Source organism: Borostomias antarcticus (genome assembly GCF_949987555.1).
Source record: "Borostomias antarcticus genome assembly, contig: scaffold_69, whole genome shotgun sequence".
NCBI lineage: Eukaryota > Metazoa > Chordata > Actinopteri > Stomiiformes > Stomiidae > Borostomias > Borostomias antarcticus.
Window position 1 is genome coordinate 108,850 of NW_028176120.1, and position 17,770 is coordinate 126,619.

At 50.1% G+C, this 17,770-nt stretch overlaps 1 protein-coding gene across 1 annotated transcript in view; it reads right to left on the minus strand.

The window, feature by feature from the left end:
- kif5ab (kinesin family member 5A, b) overlaps window positions 1–17,770 on the minus strand; it is a gene marked incomplete at both ends in the record, with an annotated part of 161,267 nt that overhangs the window by 95,158 nt on the left and 48,339 nt on the right. The window contains one exon of the mRNA XM_084462694.1: window positions 13,606–13,693. Coding sequence (XP_084318820.1) covers window positions 13,606–13,693 — 88 coding nt within the window. The remainder of the gene's footprint in view (window positions 1–13,605; window positions 13,694–17,770) is intronic.

Consider the following 17,770-nt stretch of genomic DNA (forward strand, 5'->3'; position numbering starts at 1 on the left):
CCAAAACACTACATGACCCTCCCCACCACACCCAAAACACTACATGACCCTCCCCACCACACCCAAAACACTACATGACCCTCCCCACCACACCCAAAACACTACCTGACCCTCCCCACCACACCCAAAACACTACATGACCCTCCCTACCACACCCAAAACACTACATGACCCTCCCTACCACACCCAAAACACTACATGACCCTCCCCACCACACCCAAAACACTACCTGACCCTCCCCACCACACCCAAAACACTACCTGACCCTCCCTACCACACCCAAAACACTACATGACCCTCCCCACCACACCCAAAACACTACATGACCCTCCCCACCACACCCAAAACACTACATGACCCTCCCCACCACACCCAAAACACTACATGACCCTCCCCACCACACCCAAAACACTACATGACCCTCCCCACCACACCCAAAACACTACATGACCCTCACCACACCCAAAACACTACATGACCCTCCCCACCCCTCCCAAAACACTACATGACCCTCCCTACCACACCCAAAACACTACATGACCCTCCCTACCACACCCAAACCACTACATGACCCTCCCCACCACACCCAAAACACTACATGACCCTCCCTACCACACCCAAAACACTACATGACCCTCCCTACCACACCCAAAACACTACATGACCCTCCCTACCACACCCAAAACACTACATGACCCTCCCTACCACACCCAAAACACTACCTGACCCTCCCCACCACACCCAAAACACTACATGACCCTCCCTACCACACCCAAAACACTACATGACCCTCCCTACCGCACCCAAAACATGACATGACCCTCCCCACCACACCCAGAACACTACATGACCCTCCCCACCACACCCAGAACACTACATGACCCTCCCTACCACACCCAAAACACTACATGACCCTCCCTACCACACCCAAAACACTACATGACCCTCACCACACCCAAAACACTACATGACCCTCCCCACCACACCCAAAACACTACATGACCCTCCCCACCACACCCAAAACACTACATGACCCTCCCCACCGCACCCAAAACACTACATGACCCTCCCTACCACACCCAAAACACTACATGACCCTCCCTACCACACCCAAAACACTACATGACCCTCCCCACCGCACCCAAAACACTACATGACCCTCCCTACCACACCCAAAACACTGCATGGAGCCCCGACGGGAGCATTCTTATCGAGGAGACTATTTTTCTGTGTCTCGATAGTTCTCTCACCAATAACTCATCGCTAATAAAGGGTGGAACATTGTATATAACAAGAACAAGAGAGAGAGAGAGAGAGAGCGAGAGAGAGAGAGAGAGAGAGAGAGAGAGAGAGGGGGGGGGGTAAGCCCTGGTCAACCTATTCCATTTCATCAGTATTCCACACGGGGCGTGTCCCTCCAGAAGGATCATGGAACTAATCTCTCCTCTCTGATCTCACAGCGTGCTCTTCTTCCTCAGCGCAGACCGACTCATTTGCACTAAGAGGAAATTGGAAATGTGTCTGAGCACGTCGACTTCCTGCTGCAGGGCTTGTGCGTCGTGTAGCAGTGGTGGGTGTGTGTGTAGAAGTGATGGGTGTGTGTGTGTGTGTAGCAGTGATGGTGTGTGTACCAGTGAAGGGTGTGTAGCAGTGATGGGTGTGTGTGTAGCAGTGATGGGTGTGTACCAGTGAAGGGTGTGTAGCAGTGATGGGTGTGTGTGTAGAAGTGATGGGTGTGTGTGTGTGTAGCAGTGATGGGTGTGTGTGTAGAAGTGATGTGTGTGTGTGTGTAGAAGTGATGGGTGTGTACCAGTGAAGGGTGTGTATGTAGCAGTGATGGGTGTGTGTGTAGCAGTGATGGGTGTGTGTGTAGCAGTGATGGGTGTGTGTGTAGCAGTGATGGGTGTGTGTGTAGCAGTGATGGGTGTGTGTGTGTGTAGCAGTGATGGGTGTGTGTGTAGAAGTGATGGGTGTGTGTGTAGAAGTGATGGGTGTGTGTGTGGAAGTGATGGGTGTGTGTGTGTGTAGCAGTGATGGGTGTGTAGCAGTGATGGGTGTGTGTGTAGAAGTAATGGGTGTGTGTGTGTGTAGCAGTGATGGGTGTGTAGCAGTGATGGGTGTGTGTGTAGAAGTGATGGGTGTGTGTGTAGAAGTGATGTGTGTGTGTGTGTAGCAGTGATGGGTGTGTACCAGTGAAGGGTGTGTAGCAGTGATGGGTGTGTAGTAGTGATGGGTGTGTGTGTGTGTAGCAGTGATGTGTGTGTAGCAGTGATGGGTGTGTACCAGAGGAGGCTCGTCCATATATATATATATATATATATATATATATATATATATATATATATATATATATATATATATATAATTAATATATCATATTATTCAGTTTTGTTCATAAATTGTTGAAATTGTGACATTTACAAAAAGTGCATCTGGAGGACCCATACATCTCTTATGGAAGGGAGGACAGCCTCCCTTAGGGCGGGTTCTTTTATATTAAATCAATGTAATGCCATTTTCTTGCTTATTTGTGATTGGCCAAAACACTGAAAACGACGCTCATCGGAGGTCCTGTCTGAACAGGATTGAAATATTTTGTAGGTCCAATCACATTCCAGATTTACCACAGTGGTGAAGACATATCGTTAATTTGCCAGAAATTTTCTGACGGTGCTAAATGCAACTTATGTAAAAAGTTAGTTGTGTCCAAACGGGGTAACACCAGGAGCTAGTTGCACCAGTCGTTACTAAGTGGTGACTAGGCCTAGTCATAGCCTAAGTGTTGACTAACTCGAGATTTAGTCACTACTAAATTTAAACTCACGACTAGTTCCTACAACTAAATATGTACACCACCCTGGGAGGTGGTGTAAGTGATGACTAGTGCGAGGAAGTAGCATCTTCAACTCTGCTATTAGGACGGAGGTGGGCTGAAACATTGTAGCTAAATCTGTCGGTGGAAAAATTATTTTTTTTAACAGATGTCTTAGTTATATCAAGATTAAGCTAACTATTGGCACCGGTGTGCTTATTGGTGTCATATTTATTCAGTTTGAGTAATCTCACGATCGAGCTAGCTAACCACCTTTAGCTAAATGGTCTCAGTTGCTGGTTAGCGAGGGGAGTCCCAGCCCAGTTGACAACCCTCCGTTGCGGGTTGGGGGGATGCAACGGTCGGCTGGGATCCTGCCTCTCATAGCTAAACAGCAACTGGTCAGTGGACTGTACCAGGCAGCCTGTTATGTCTGAATCATATAACATTATCAAACAAGCTTGGGAACTAGCTGGCTAGGATAATTTAAAGTCGCACTGAAATGAAAAAAGCATTATGTCCCATTTTGGTTAACATAATTGGTCATAGTGTTCACCTATCCAACGATGTATGCCCAAAAAATTACAAAATTCTACTTTTGTTGTAATCTTATATCAAAGTATATACTTTCTTACTTCCTGGAAAACAGTACTGTAGGTCAGGTGCAATGACAACAACAGGTATTTTAGGTCAGTCTGGGGTGCGGATGCGGAAGGGCCCGTTGACTTCAATGTTAAAAGTTCGCTGTAAAAACACCATTTCAAGAACCGAAATAGTCAAAATAACAGGCTGAATACACTATCGGGGTTACAAACTCATCATTACCAGACTCTGATTGTTTTTCACTGCCGTTGTTTTCGTGTTTGGAAATACACGGATGGAGGTGAATGAGCCATAGTTAGCCGTCAGCTGCATTCACTCCGATGTATTTCCAAACGCAAAAACAACGGCAGTGAAAAACAATCAGAGGCTGGTAATGATGAGTTTGTAACCCCGATAGTGTATTCAGCCCATGGATGTATTAATAGAACTGGATACAGCCACTCCATTCACTGACCGCTATCACAAATGAAGCCCTATTGAACCGCGCCATCTTGGCAAATTTATAGTCATTTGACTATTTCCGGTGACTTTTGTACTTGCACAGTTGTGCTTTTCTGGCCTACGCGCGTCCAAACAAGTTCACCAAATGTAGACGCACGTTCTCGGCTCTCCCCGCTTTGATTTAGCAATGAAAACCGGCTTGCATATTAACCTGTTTTTGTCAAATATATCCATTGGAGACATTATTTTTTTATCCAGGCATCTTAGTTTTAACAGCTCAATTATAGCTGAACATGTTTTGTTTGCTAGTAGATGGTATTCATTCCGTTCGCGATAACGTTATTGCAGCCAGGCTAAATTCCTCCAGGGAGCCAGTGACAAGCGAGTTGAAAAGCTTCACTCCCCGCCAGCAGGAGCTTTGGCCGCTGCTACCGCATCTCGGATAACCCGCTGAGTTTGTGGCTGCTATTTCACACTCGCCCTTGATCAATCCCAATACCGATGCAACGGGCACTTCCGCATCTGCGTCAGACTGACCAATATGGCAGCTGAGGTGAATAAGGCGAATTATCACAGCCATTCCACAGTTGGGATTATACATGGATGTATTTTCCTTATTCACCTGGCAGCCATATGGGGTACTGCCTCATGGATGTATTAATAGAACTGGATAGGGTCACTCCATTCACTGACTGCTCAAAAGAGTGAAGCCCTATTGAACCACGCCATCTTTGAAAAAAACGCGTCACTGATACCTTTGACATGCGCAGTCAAAGGTATCATCCAATGACGCGTTCTTGTAGTTCACGAACAGATTGCGTTCATGGCTCTCCCATGGAGATATAATATAAACTGGAGACGGCATTGAAAATGGCTGCCTATTCATTTCAATGAAAGTTGCTCACCGGCACATGAAGCCATTTGACGTAGTGGCCAAAGCTCGGTATTGCAAGTCACGTGACGGCATGCGGCCCAAGACCCTTATTTCCCATGGTTTGTGGATTATGATAGATAGGGCTAGAAAAGGAAAACTAAATTTTTCTGGGTATCATTCAGCATCAGAGACCAATCTAATCAATATAAACTTTTAATTCAATTGGGTTTTTTTGTTTTTGAAGCCACCAATACCTGTATCGAGCCATTTGAAACATGTGCTGTGAACGAGCCTCGGGGACGCTGGGGCGCATTCATGAGTCCTGCGAACTTGGCGGAAAACACGTCACCATAGGAAAAGCCCGCCCTACTGATTGGATAGGAAGTCCTCCCCTCCCCCAACTGCCACAGTTGCCCCATTGGCTAACCTGGTCAAAGAGAAGGCAGAGCTGATTATGTGTTCTGATTCACCAACCCACTTGCTAAGGCAGTCAGCTCCTTTCCTTATAGACACCTTTGTGTTTCCCTGCCTACACTCGTTAGTCTGCATAAAATCCTCTAAGACAGTGGACAGTTCATTTCACCACTGTGAGGCCAGAACAGAAAAAAGCCATGGCCACGCCAATCTGCCGTAGGGGGGCTTGGAGCAACTGGGGAACCAATCACCTCAAGGCAGCAGAGCTTGACCACAGCCTGGAGGTAGGAGGGAGCTGTTCATTTGCCCTGTAGGCTTGCACCACAGTCCTAAACTGGATGGAACAGCGCAGGGAGCCAGTGCTGAGAACAGAGTAGGGAAGTTGTGTGGAAGAGCATGGGGCTGTTGAACACCAGGTCAGCAGCAGCTTTCTTCAGGAGTCTGATGGCCAACGCTGCAGGATGGCAGCAAGTAGAGAGTTGCAGGAGTCCAGGCGGGAGATGACAACAGCCTGGATGAGCACTAGCGCCGAATCACACTCAGATTTCTTTCCTAGCACAACGTTTGATAAAAGAGATTAGTATTAGCAAAGGCAAGGAGAATGATCATATATCTGTGTACAATGAGCTATGATGGGGAAGAATTACACTATTAATTTGATTTTCAGGCATGGCATATACATGGCATGCTTACTTGCAATGGTAATAATGCCTTCAGGTAATAACAATAACCATGCTTGATTAATTTGATGTATAATGTGGCAAATGCTGTAGTAGCAGCAGCAAGCATCAGCCCACTATAGCTAAACAGTGTTGGGCAGTAACGCGTTACTAGTAACGCGCTACAGTAATAATATTACTTTTTCCAGTAACGAGGGGTGTAGCGAGTTACTAATCACATTTCAGTAATAATATTACAGTTACTTGCCCCCAGAAAGCTCGCTACTGCATTACTTTTGTCATAGGCCTGCTCTGTTTATTTATTTTCGTTTTACAAAGGGTGAAATAAAGTTTTGATTTCAGATTGAAGAACGTTCCGCTCATATCACGTCCCGTCACATTATAACCAGGCAAGCAGCGAGCGAGCGGAGCTATTTGAACATGACGACGTTAACATTCCATGGCTGGAAATACGCACACTATTTCGATTTCCTGGAACTGAAAGACAACAAGAATGTTGTCAAGTGTAAACTGTGTGTAAGTTCTACTAAGACTCTTTCTTGTGCCAGAAACACCACCTCAAATCTCCTGAAACATTTCCTACGCCAACACAGCAACATGAAGTTGGTGGAAAGAGAACCGGACCGTGATGAGCACGCTGCAAAAGGTAGTCAATATGGAAAGTAATATATTACATAAGTAACTAGTTACTTTTGGCTGGGAGTAATAAGTAAAGTAACGATATTACTTTTAAAAAGGGTAATGAGTAATAAGTAATATATTACATTTTTTGAGTAACGAGCCCAACACTGTAGCTAAATAACGCCAGACAAGATTACAGACTGTAATCAATGTATGAACAATGTCACATTGAGCATGCTCAACATTATGTTAAAATTTAATTACATCTGAAACCTCCGAACATAACGTTAGCATTAACTAACGTTAACTAAAGTTAACCCTAAGCCGTAAGCATTAGCTACCGTTAGCATAGCTACCGTTAGCATAGCTACCGTTAGCATAGCTACCTAGCCTATCAATATAGTTGACGTTAATATAAAGAAATGTAACATTAGATAATGTTAGCTAAGTTATTCAACATTGACCCACTTACCTTCTAGATCTTTTCCAACGATGTCCTAAAGTAACCACATATCATGAACATTTGCATCATAGACATACGTTCATATCTATGATTAGCATGATCATAGCAGCTTCATTGCTAAAAGCAAAACAAATGTTAGCCGACGTCATTACATATGACTTCCTATCCAATCAGAGGCAGAGTAGGGCGGGTCTTCCTATGGTGACGTGTTTTCCGCCAAGTTCGCAGGACTCATGAATGCGCCCCAGCGTCCCCGAGGCTCGTTCACAGCACATGTTTCAAATGGGCTCGATACAGGTATTGGTGGCTTCAAAAACAAAAAAAAACAATTGAATTAAAAGTTTATATTGATTAGATTGGTCTCTGATGCTGAATGATACCCAGAAAAAATTGTTTTCCTTTTCTAGCCCTATCTATCATAATCCACAAACCATGGGAAATAAGGGTCTTGGGCCGCATGCTGTCACATGACTTGCAATACCGAGCTTGGCCTGAAAGCCCATGGTGGCTTCAATGCGCCAAGCTGATCCTGGGGGCTTGGGCACTCCCCCAAGCCCCCAGGATTCGAAATCTAAAGTGAAGCCCTATTGAACCGCGCCATCTTGGCTAAATTTGTAGTCATTTGACTATTTCCGATGACTTTTGTACTTGCGCAGTTGTGCTTTTCTGTCCTACGCGCGTCCACGAACAAGTTCACGTTTATGTGAAATGCAATGAAATGAAAACCGGCTTGCATATTAACCTGTTTTTGTCAAATATATCCATTGGAGACATTATTTTTTTATCCAGGCACCTTAGTTTTAACAGGTTAATTATAGCTGAACATGTTTTGTTTGCTAGTAGATAGTATTCATTCCGTTCGCGATAACGTTATTGCAGCCAGGCTGAATTCCTCCAGGGAGCCAGTGACAGGCAAGTTGAAAAGCTTCACTCCCCGCCAGCAGGAGCTTTGGCCGCTGCTACCATATCTCGGATAAACCGTTGAGTTCGTGGCTGCTATTTCACATTCGCCCATTGCTAAATCAAAGCGGGGAGAGCCGGGAACGTGCATCTACTGTACATTTCGTGAACGTGGACGCGCGTAGGCCAGACACAACTGCGCAAGTACAAAAGTCACCGGAAATAGTTAAACGACTACAAATTTGCCAAGATGGCGCGGTTCAATAGGGCTTCATTTGTGATGGCGGTCAGTGAATGGAGTGGCTGTATCCAGTTCTATTATACATCCATGCTCTCCCCGCTCTGAGTTAGCGATGAAAAGCTTCTTGCTTATTAATCTACTTTCGTCAAATATATCCGTTGGAAAACATATTTTTTTATCCAGGCATCTTAGTTTTAACAGTATTATTGTTACTGAACATGTTTTGTTTGCTAGTAGGTGGTATTCATTCTGTTCACAACAACGCGATGGACAGCCAGGCGAAATAGCTCCAGGGGACCTGGTCCCAGGCGAGTTGAACAGTCTTCCACCCAGAGACGGGATCTCTCGTTGCGGCATGAAGTTCGCGGCTAACCCGCTGAGCTCAAAACAGAATGAATACCACCTATTAGCAAACAAAACATGTTCAGTCACAATTATACTGTTAAAACTAAGATGTACAAGCACAGGGCTAATAGCTCAGTTTGTGGTGCTTTTTTCCATTCACCCTTGATCAATCCTGGAAGGACTTGTAGTCTATGCATAAAGATTAAATAATCAACTGTTGTCATTCAACAGCTAGCCTACTTCTGTTCTGGATGGATGTTTCATACAATGGTAGCCTACCTTAGACATTTGATTAGACTGTATTCTGCCTCCTATCGACTTGCTGGCTGATTTCAGTGTACAGAGTACATGATAATAATAATAAGAAGAAGAATCAAAATCAGAATGAATATGTTATAGATATGGATTTGTGTTAGGATTCATCAAGGGCGAATGGAAAATAGCCCCACAAACTTCAAAGAGACCGCCACCACCACAGAAGAAGACTACCTCGGAAAAATAAATTCACTCGGACCGAACGCGTCTAAATAAGTTAATGGTAGCGCCGAGGCTTCAAAACCCGGCGAAGTAAATGGAGGGTGAAAGGACTGTTGTCTGGCATGAGCGAGTTTAGGACTGAAAAGGGCTAGTAGCAACTAAGAGTTTAGTCAGGGTTTAGGCGTGACTAAATGCTTGGGTTTAGTCACAAGAGTCCTGATCGCAATGCTGCAGTAGCAGATGAGTCCGGCTAAAGACTCAGGTAACAGTCATTATTAAATAAGTCTATACAGTGTTTCCCCAAACATTGCCCCCCCCCCCCAACAGGACCTCCTGCTCCTCCTGAAAGACCTCCCCAAAAATGAATGCCAACAGTCACGGACTTTTAGATCGCTAACGTTTTTAGTATAAGTCAATGGAGTTTAACACAGCGACATTAGCATCGTACTTAGCGGACATTTTCTGATTGGGAGTGAGAGATGATGAAATGAAAATATTTTCGGTTGCTGTAGCTAGCTACATGAGTAATGTAGCCACAATTTAGTCTATGTCTTCTGATGTTAGTAACTGTTATTGTTAACAGTTACTGTTACAGTAGGGAGATGACCACAGCCCTTAACCCCAGCTACCACCCCCCTTCCAGAGGCACATTATCAGACACCCTCATAGGGAGGGAAAGTAATCTCATCGCCCCCTAGAGGTAGTGTTCCTAATGCTGAGCTAATGAATGGGATTTCTCATAGCACATTTTCAGAAAAATATAGAATATCTCGGTCTACATCGAAGTTATTAGAATGCATTAAATATGATATACTTGGAGACAAACTTTATTGATTCTGGCGATCATAGTTAATTTTCAATCACAATCTGAATTATGTATATATTTTTTGTAACGAGGTGGTAAAGAACTACATACGGCATGCATGACGTCATTTTGTGCGCCTCTGTGAGCTTTATGACTACCAGCTAACGGACCAGTAAGAATAGCCAGGCGCACCTGCGGATCAGACCAGCCAAGACCAGTCTGACCAGCTAAGACCATCCTAACCAGCTCACTTTAATAGGAGGCTTTGGTTATGACATTTCACAACGTAGCACTGTCCATATGCAATTCAACTCAACTTATTATTTGTATCCATCTTTCCAGCTCTTTGGGATCTCTTGGAAATGAGTAGAATTTGCAACCATTCGTCTCATACCGACGGGAGCAATCTGGCACAAAGCACAGCATTTTTCTCATGAGTGACGTACATAAGCGCGCCCGGCTTTGTAGTACATTTATGAAACGAAAGGAGCAATTTCCAAAATTTGAAAGAAGACAAAATACTGTTTGAAATTCTCACAGTTAGTAGGTTATTACTGTAAAGACACTCACAAGTTTTTGTTTTGATAACTTCACCGAAATAGCTTCGTAGTACAGTAATTATTAGAAAATCTACATTGAAATCTTACATTGAAACTCCTCTCCGATAGGAACAAATCCGCTAGGGGCGCACGTTTTCACTTTCCCTCCCTATACCTGCTTGGCATGCAGTTGAAAAGAGAAACATCATGGATGAGCTGCCAATGTGTCAACAGTAGCCATAATTAACAATGGCTGGACAAGTAGCACACAGGATCACTATATTACAGTGACAGTCCACTATGTAAATGAAGGCCAACAGACGTGTATGAGTCCCAAAGTGGTAGTGATGATCGATAAGAGTATTGTTAAGTATCAGTACTGATAAGCGGTAATGGGTGTGTAGAGTAGCAGTGATGGGTGTGTAGCAGTGATGGGTGTGTGTGTAGAAGTGATGGGTGTGTAGAGTAGCAGTGATGGGTGTGTGTGTAGCAGTGATGGGTGTGTGTGTAGCAGTGATGGGTGTGTGTGTAGCAGTGATGGGTGTGTGTGTAGCAGTGATGGGTGTGTGTGTAGTAGTGATGGGTGTGTGTGTAGCAGTGATGGGTGTGTGTGTAGAAGTGATGGGTGTGTAGAGTAGCAGTGATGGGTGTGTGTGTAGCAGTGATGGGTGTGTGTGTAGCAGTGATGGGTGTGTGTGTAGCAGTGATGGGTGTGTGTGTAGCAGTGAAGGGTGTGTAGCAGTGATGGGTGTGTGTGTAGCAGTGATGGGTGTGTGTGTAGCAGTGAAGGGTGTGTAGCAGTGATGGGTGTGTGTGTAGCAGTGATGGGTGTGTGTGAAGCAGTGATGGGTGTGTGTGTAGCAGTGATGGGTGTGTGTGTAGTAGTGATGGGTGTGTGTGTAGCAGTGATGGGTGTGTGTGTAGAAGTGATGGGTGTGTAGAGTATCAGTGATGGGTGTGTGTGTAGCAGTGATGGGTGTGTGTGTGTGTAGCAGTGATGGGTGTGTGTGTAGCAGTGATGGGTGTGTGTGAAGCAGTGATGGGTGTGTGTGTAGCAGTGATGGGTGTGTGTGTAGCAGTGATGGGTGTGTGTGAAGCAGTGATGGGTGTGTGTGTAGCAGTGAAGGGTGTGTAGCAGTGATGGGTGTGTGTGTGTAGCAGTGATGGGTGTGTGTGTAGCATTGAAGGGTGTGTAGCAGTGATGGGTGTGTAGTAGTGATGGGTGTGTAGCAGTGAAGGGTGTGTAGCAGTGATGGGTGTGTGTGTAGCAGTGATGGGTGTGTAGTAGTGATGGGTGTGTAGCAGTGATGGGTGTGTGTGTAGCAGTGAAGGGTGTGTAGCAGTGATGGGTGTGTGTGTAGCAGTGATGGGTGTGTGTGTAGCAGTGATGGGTGTGTAGTAGTGATGGGTGTGTGTGTAGCAGTGATGGGTGTGTGTGTGTGTAGTAGTGATGGGTGTGTAGCAGTGATGGGTGTGTGTGTAGCAGTGAAGGGTGTGTAGCAGTGATGGGTGTGTGTGTAGCAGTGAAGGGTGTGTGTGTAGCAGTGAAGGGTGTGTAGCAGTGATGGGTGTGTGTGTAGCAGTGATGGGTGTGTGTGTAGCAGTGAAGGGTGTGTGTGTAGCAGTGATGGGTGTGTGTGTAGCAGTGATGGGTGTGTGTGTAGCAGTGATGGGTGTGTAGCAGTGATGGGTGTGTGTGTAGCAGTGATGGGTGTGTGTGTGTAGCAGTGATGGGTGTGTAGTAGTGATGGGTGTGTGTGTAGCAGTGATGGGTGTGTGTGTGTAGCAGTGATGGGTGTGTAGTAGTGATGGGTGTGTGTGTAGCAGTGATGGGTGTGTGTGTAGCAGTGATGGGTGTGTGTGTAGTAGTGATGGGTGTGTGTGTAGCAGTGATGGGTGTGTGTGTAGCAGTGATGGGTGTGTAGCAGTGATGGGTGTGTGTGTGGCAGTGATGGGTGTGTGTGTAGCAGTGATGGGTGTGTGTGTAGCAGTGATGGGTGTGTGTGTAGCAGTGATGGGTGTGTAGCAGTGATGGGTGTGTGTGTAGCAGTGATGGGTGTGTGTGTAGCAGTGATGGGTGTGTGTGTAGCAGTGAAGGGTGTGTAGCAGTGATGGGTGTGTGTGTAGCAGTGAAGGGTGTGTGTGTAGCAGTGAAGGGTGTGTAGCAGTGATGGGTGTGTGTGTAGCAGTGATGGGTGTGTGTGTAGCAGTGATGGGTGTGTAGCAGTGATGGGTGTGTGTGTGGCAGTGATGGGTGTGTGTGTAGCAGTGATGGGTGTGTGTGTAGCAGTGATGGGTGTGTGTGTAGCAGTGATGGGTGTGTAGCAGTGATGGGTGTGTGTGTAGCAGTGATGGGTGTGTGTGTGTGTAGCAGTGATGGGTGTGTAGTAGTGATGGGTGTGTGTGTAGCAGTGATGGGTGTGTGTGTAGCAGTGATGGGTGTGTAGTAGTGATGGGTGTGTGTGTAGCAGTGATGGGTGTGTGTGTAGCAGTGATGGGTGTGTGTGTGTAGCAGTGATGGGTGTGTAGTAGTGATGGGTGTGTGTGTAGCAGTGATGGGTGTGTGTGTGTAGCAGTGATGGGTGTGTAGCAGTGATGGGTGTGTGTGTAGCATTGAAGGGTGTGTAGTAGTGATGGGTGTGTGTGTAGCAGTGATGGGTGTGTGTGTGTAGCAGTGATGGGTGTGTGTGTAGTAGTGATGGGTGTGTGTGTAGCAGTGATGGGTGTGTGTGTAGTAGTGATGGGTGTGTGTGTAGCAGTGATGGGTGTGTGTGTAGCAGTGATGGGTGTGTAGTAGTGATGGGTGTGTGTGTAGCAGTGATGGGTGTGTGTGTAGCAGTGATGGGTGTGTGTGTAGCAGTGATGGGTGTGTAGTAGTGATGGGTGTGTGTGTAGCAGTGATGGGTGTGTGTGTGTAGCAGTGATGGGTGTGTGTGTGTAGCAGTGATGGGTGTGTAGTAGTGATGTGTGTGTGTGTAGCAGTGATGGGTGTGTGTGTAGCAGTGATGGGTGTGTAGTAGTGATGGGTGTGTAGCAGTGATGGGTGTGTGTGTAGTAGTGATGGGTGTGTGTGTAGCAGTGATGGGTGTGTGTGTGTAGCAGTGATGGGTGTGTGTGTGTAGCAGTGATGGGTGTGTAGTAGTGATGGGTGTGTGTGTAGCAGTGATGGGTGTGTGTGTGTGTAGCAGTGATGGGTGTGTAGTAGTGATGGGTGTGTAGCAGTGATGGGTGTGTGTGTAGCAGTGATGGGTGTGTGTGTAGCAGTGAAGGGTGTGTAGCAGTGATGGGTGTGTGTGTAGCAGTGATGGGTGTGTGTGTAGCAGTGATGGGTGTGTGTGTAGCAGTGATGGGTGTGTGTGTAGCAGTGATGGGTGTGTAGTACAGACTAACCTTTGACGATCTGCTTGGCGCAGGTGTTGTAGACCTGCTCCTGGGTGGTGTTGGTGGGGAACACTCGGTCAAACACATAGGACCTGCCCTGGAGGACACACACACACACACACACACACACACACACACACACACACACACACACGCTGTCAGTCAGCGCAATGTCTACACATAGGAACATCATCTTAACCTTCTGTACACAGCTCTTCCCTGTAGATATCTCATGGCTTCAGTGTGTGTGAGAGAGAGAGAGGGAGAGAGAGAGGGAGGGAGAGAGAGAGAGAGAGGGAGAGAGAGAGAGAGAAAGGGAGTGAGAGGGGGGGGAGAGGGGAGGGATAGGGAGAGAGAGAGAGGAGGGATGAGAGGTAGAACAGTGCATGATGGGGAGATGTCCATGCAGAATAGATTATTTTCCATTAGAATCCCTGGGAGAACATCACATTACAGCAGCAGCAGCAGTATGTTTATGGCTTGAAAAGTGACACGTGTGTGTGTGTGTGTGTGCGTGTGTGTGTGTGTGTGTGTGTGCGTGTGTGTGTGTGTGTGTGTGTGTGTGTGTATCTGGATGGTGATGTTGAGAGCATTTCTGGAATAGGAAAACACAGAGCTAAAGAGCCTTAGGTGAAAGATGGGGGGGGTGGGGGGGGGGAGTAGAGGAGTAAAGGAGGAGGTGGGGATGGGCAGGAGAGGAGGTGGGGGTGGGGAGTAGAGGAGAGGAGGAGGCGGGGATGGGGAGTAGAGGAGGTGGGGGTGGGGAGTAGAGGAGGAGAGGTGGGGGTGGGGAGTAGAGGTGAGGAGGAGGTGGGGATGGGGAGGAGAGGAGGTGGGGGTGGGGAGTAGAGGAGGTGGGGGTGGGGAGTAGAGGAGAGGAGGAGGCGGGGATGGGGAGTAGAGGAGAGGTGGGGGTGTGGAGTAGAGGAGGTGGGGGTGGGGAGTAGAGGAGAGGAGGAGGCGGGGATGGGGAGTAGAGGAGGTGGGGGTGGGGAGTAGAGGAGAGGAGGAGGTGGGGATGGGGAGGAGAGGAGGTGGGGGTGGGGAGTAGAGGAGGAGAGGAGGTGGGGGTGGGGAGTAGAGGAGAGGAGGAGGTGGGGGTGGGGAGTAGAGGAGGTGGGGAGTAGAGGAGGTGGGGAGTAGAGGAGGAGAGGAGGTGGGGGTGGGGAGTAGAGGAGAGGAGGAGGTGGGGATGGGGAGTAGAGGAGGTGGGGGTGGGGAGTAGAGGAGAGGAGGAGGTGGGGATGGGGAGTAGAGGAGAGGAGGAGGTGGGGAGTAGAGGAGGAGAGGAGGAGGTGGGGATGGGGAGTAGAGGAGGTGGGGGTGGGGAGTAGAGGAGAGGAGGAGGTGGAGGTGTGGAGGAGAGGAGGTGGGGGTGGGGAGTAGAGGAGAGGAGGAGGTGGGGATGGGGAGGAGAGGAGAGGAGGAGGTGGGGAGTAGAGGAGAGGTGGGGGTGTGGAGTAGAGGAGGTGGGGGTGGGGAGGAGAGGAGAGGTGGGGATGGGGAGTAGAGGAGGTGGGGGTGGGGAGTAGAGGAGAGGAGGAGGCGGGGATGGGGAGGAGAGGAGGTGGGGGTGGGGAGTAGAGGAGGTGGGGGTGGGGAGTAGAGGAGAGGAGGAGGTGGGGGTGGGGAGTAGAGGAGGTGGGGGTGGGGAGTAGAGGAGGAGAGGAGGAGGTGGGGGTGGGGAGTAGAGGAGGTGGGGGTGGGGAGTAGAGGAGGTGGGGGTGGGGAGTAGAGGAGGAGAGGTGGGGATGGGGAGTAGAGGAGAGGAGGAGGTGGGGATGGGGAGTAGAGGAGGTGGGGGTGGGGAGTAGAGGAGGAGAGGAGGAGGTGGGGGTGGGGAGTAGAGGAGGTGGGGGTGGGGAGTAGAGGAGAGGAGGAGGTGGAGGTGTGGAGGAGAGGAGGTGGGGATGGGGAGTAGAGGAGGTGGGGGTGGGGAGTAGAGGAGAGGAGGAGGTGGGGATGGGGAGGAGAGGAGGTGGGGGTGGGGAGTAGAGGAGAGGAGGAGGTGGGGATGGGGAGTAGAGGAGGTGGGGGTGGGGAGTAGAGGAGGAGAGGAGGTGGGGGTGGGGAGTAGAGGAGAGGAGGAGGTGGGGATGGGGAGTAGAGGAGGTGGGGGTGGGGAGTAGAGGAGGAGAGGAGGTGGGGGGGGGAGTAGAGGAGAGGAGGAGGTGGGGATGGGGAGTAGAGGAGGTGGGGGTGGGGAGTAGAGGAGAGGAGGAGGTGGAGGTGTGGAGGAGAGGAGGTGGGGGTGGGGAGTAGAGGAGGAGAGGAGGAGGTGGGGGTGGGGAGTAGAGGAGGTGGGGGTGGGGAGTAGAGGAGAGGAGGAGGTAGGGATGGGGAGTAGAGGAGGAGGGGAGTAGAGGAGGTGGGGAGTAGAGGAGGAGAGGAGGAGAGGAGGAGGTGGGGGTGGGGAGTAGAGGAGGTGGGGGTGGGGAGTAGAGGAGAGGAGGAGGTGGGGATGGGGAGTAGAGGAGGAGGGGAGTAGAGGAGGTGGGGGTGGGGAGTAGAGGAGGTGGGGAGTAGAGGAGGAGAGGAGGTGGGGGTGGGGAGTAGAGGAGAGGAGGAGGTGGGGATGGGGAGTAGAGGAGGTGGGGGTGGGGAGTAGAGGAGAGGAGGAGGTGGGGATGGGGAGTAGAGGAGGTGGGGGTGGGGAGTAGAGGAGAGGAGGAGGTGGAGGTGTGGAGGAGAGGAGGTGGGGGTGGGGAGTAGAGGAGAGGAGGAGGTGGGGATGGGGAGTAGAGGAGGTGGGGGTGGGGAGTAGAGGAGAGGAGGAGGAGGTGGGGGTGGGGAGTAGAGGAGGTGGGGGTGGGGAGTAGAGGAGAGGAGGAGGTGGGGATGGGGAGTAGAGGAGGAGAGGAGGAGGTGGGGGTGGGGAGTAGAGGAGAGGAGGAGGAGGTGGGGGTGGGGAGTAGAGGAGGTGGGGGTGGGGAGTAGAGGAGAGGAGGAGGTGGAGGTGTGGAGGAGAGGAGGTGGGGGTGGGGAGTAGAGGAGAGGAGGAGGTGGGGATGGGGAGTAGAGGAGGTGGGGGTGGGGAGTAGAGGAGGAGAGGAGGAGGTGGGGGTGGGGAGTAGAGGAGGTGGGGGTGGGGAGTAGAGGAGAGGAGGAGGTGGAGGTGTGGAGGAGAGGAGGTGGGGGTGGGGAGTAGAGGAGGAGAGGAGGAGGTGGGGGTGGGGAGTAGAGGAGGTGGGGGTGGGGAGTAGAGGAGAGGAGGAGGTGGGGATGGGGAGTAGAGGAGGTGGGGGTGGGGAGTAGAGGAGGAGAGGAGGAGGTGGGGAGTAGAGGAGGTGGGGGTGGGGAGTAGAGGAGAGGAGGAGGTGGGGATGGGGAGTAGAGGAGGAGGGGAGTAGAGGAGGTGGGGAGTAGAGGAGGAGAGGAGGAGGTGGGGGTGGGGAGTAGAGGAGGTGGGGGTGGGGAGTAGAGGAGAGGAGGAGGTGGGGAGTAGAGGAGGAGGGGAGTAGAGGAGGTGGGGGTGGGGAGTAGAGGAGAGGAGGAGGTAGGGATGGGGAGTAGAGGAGGAGGGGAGTAGAGGAGGTGGGGGTGGGGAGTAGAGGAGAGGAGGAGGTAGGGATGGGGAGTAGAGGAGGAGGGGAGTAGAGGAGGTGGGGAGTAGAGGAGGTGGGGAGTAGAGGAGGAGAGGAGGAGGTGGGGGACGTGGGGGGGGGGAGTAGAGGAGGTGGGGGTGGGGAGTAGAGGAGGAGAGGAGGTGGGGGTGGGGAGTAGAGGAGAGGAGGAGGTGGGGATGGGGAGTAGAGGAGAGGAGGAGATGGGGATGGGTAGTAGAGGAGAGGAGGAGGTGGGGATGGGGAGTAGAGGAGAGGAGGAGATGGGGATGGGTAGTAGAGGAGAGGAGGAGGTGGGGATGGGGAGTAGAGGAGGTGGGGATGGGGAGTAGAGGAGGTGGGGGTGGGGAGGAGAGGAGAGGAGAGGAGGGGATGGGGAGTAGAGGAGGAGAGGAGGAGGTGGGGATGGGGAGTAGAGGAGGTGGGGAGTAGAGGAGGAGAGGAGGAGGTGGGGGACGTGGGGGGGGGGGGAGTAGAGGGGAGGAGGGAGGTGGCGGGGCGGGGGGAGTAGAGGGGAGGAGGGAGGTGGCGGGGCGGGGGGAGTAGAGGAGGAGAGGAGGAGGTGGGGATGGGGAGTAGAGGAGGAGAGGAGGAGGTGGGGATGGGGAGTA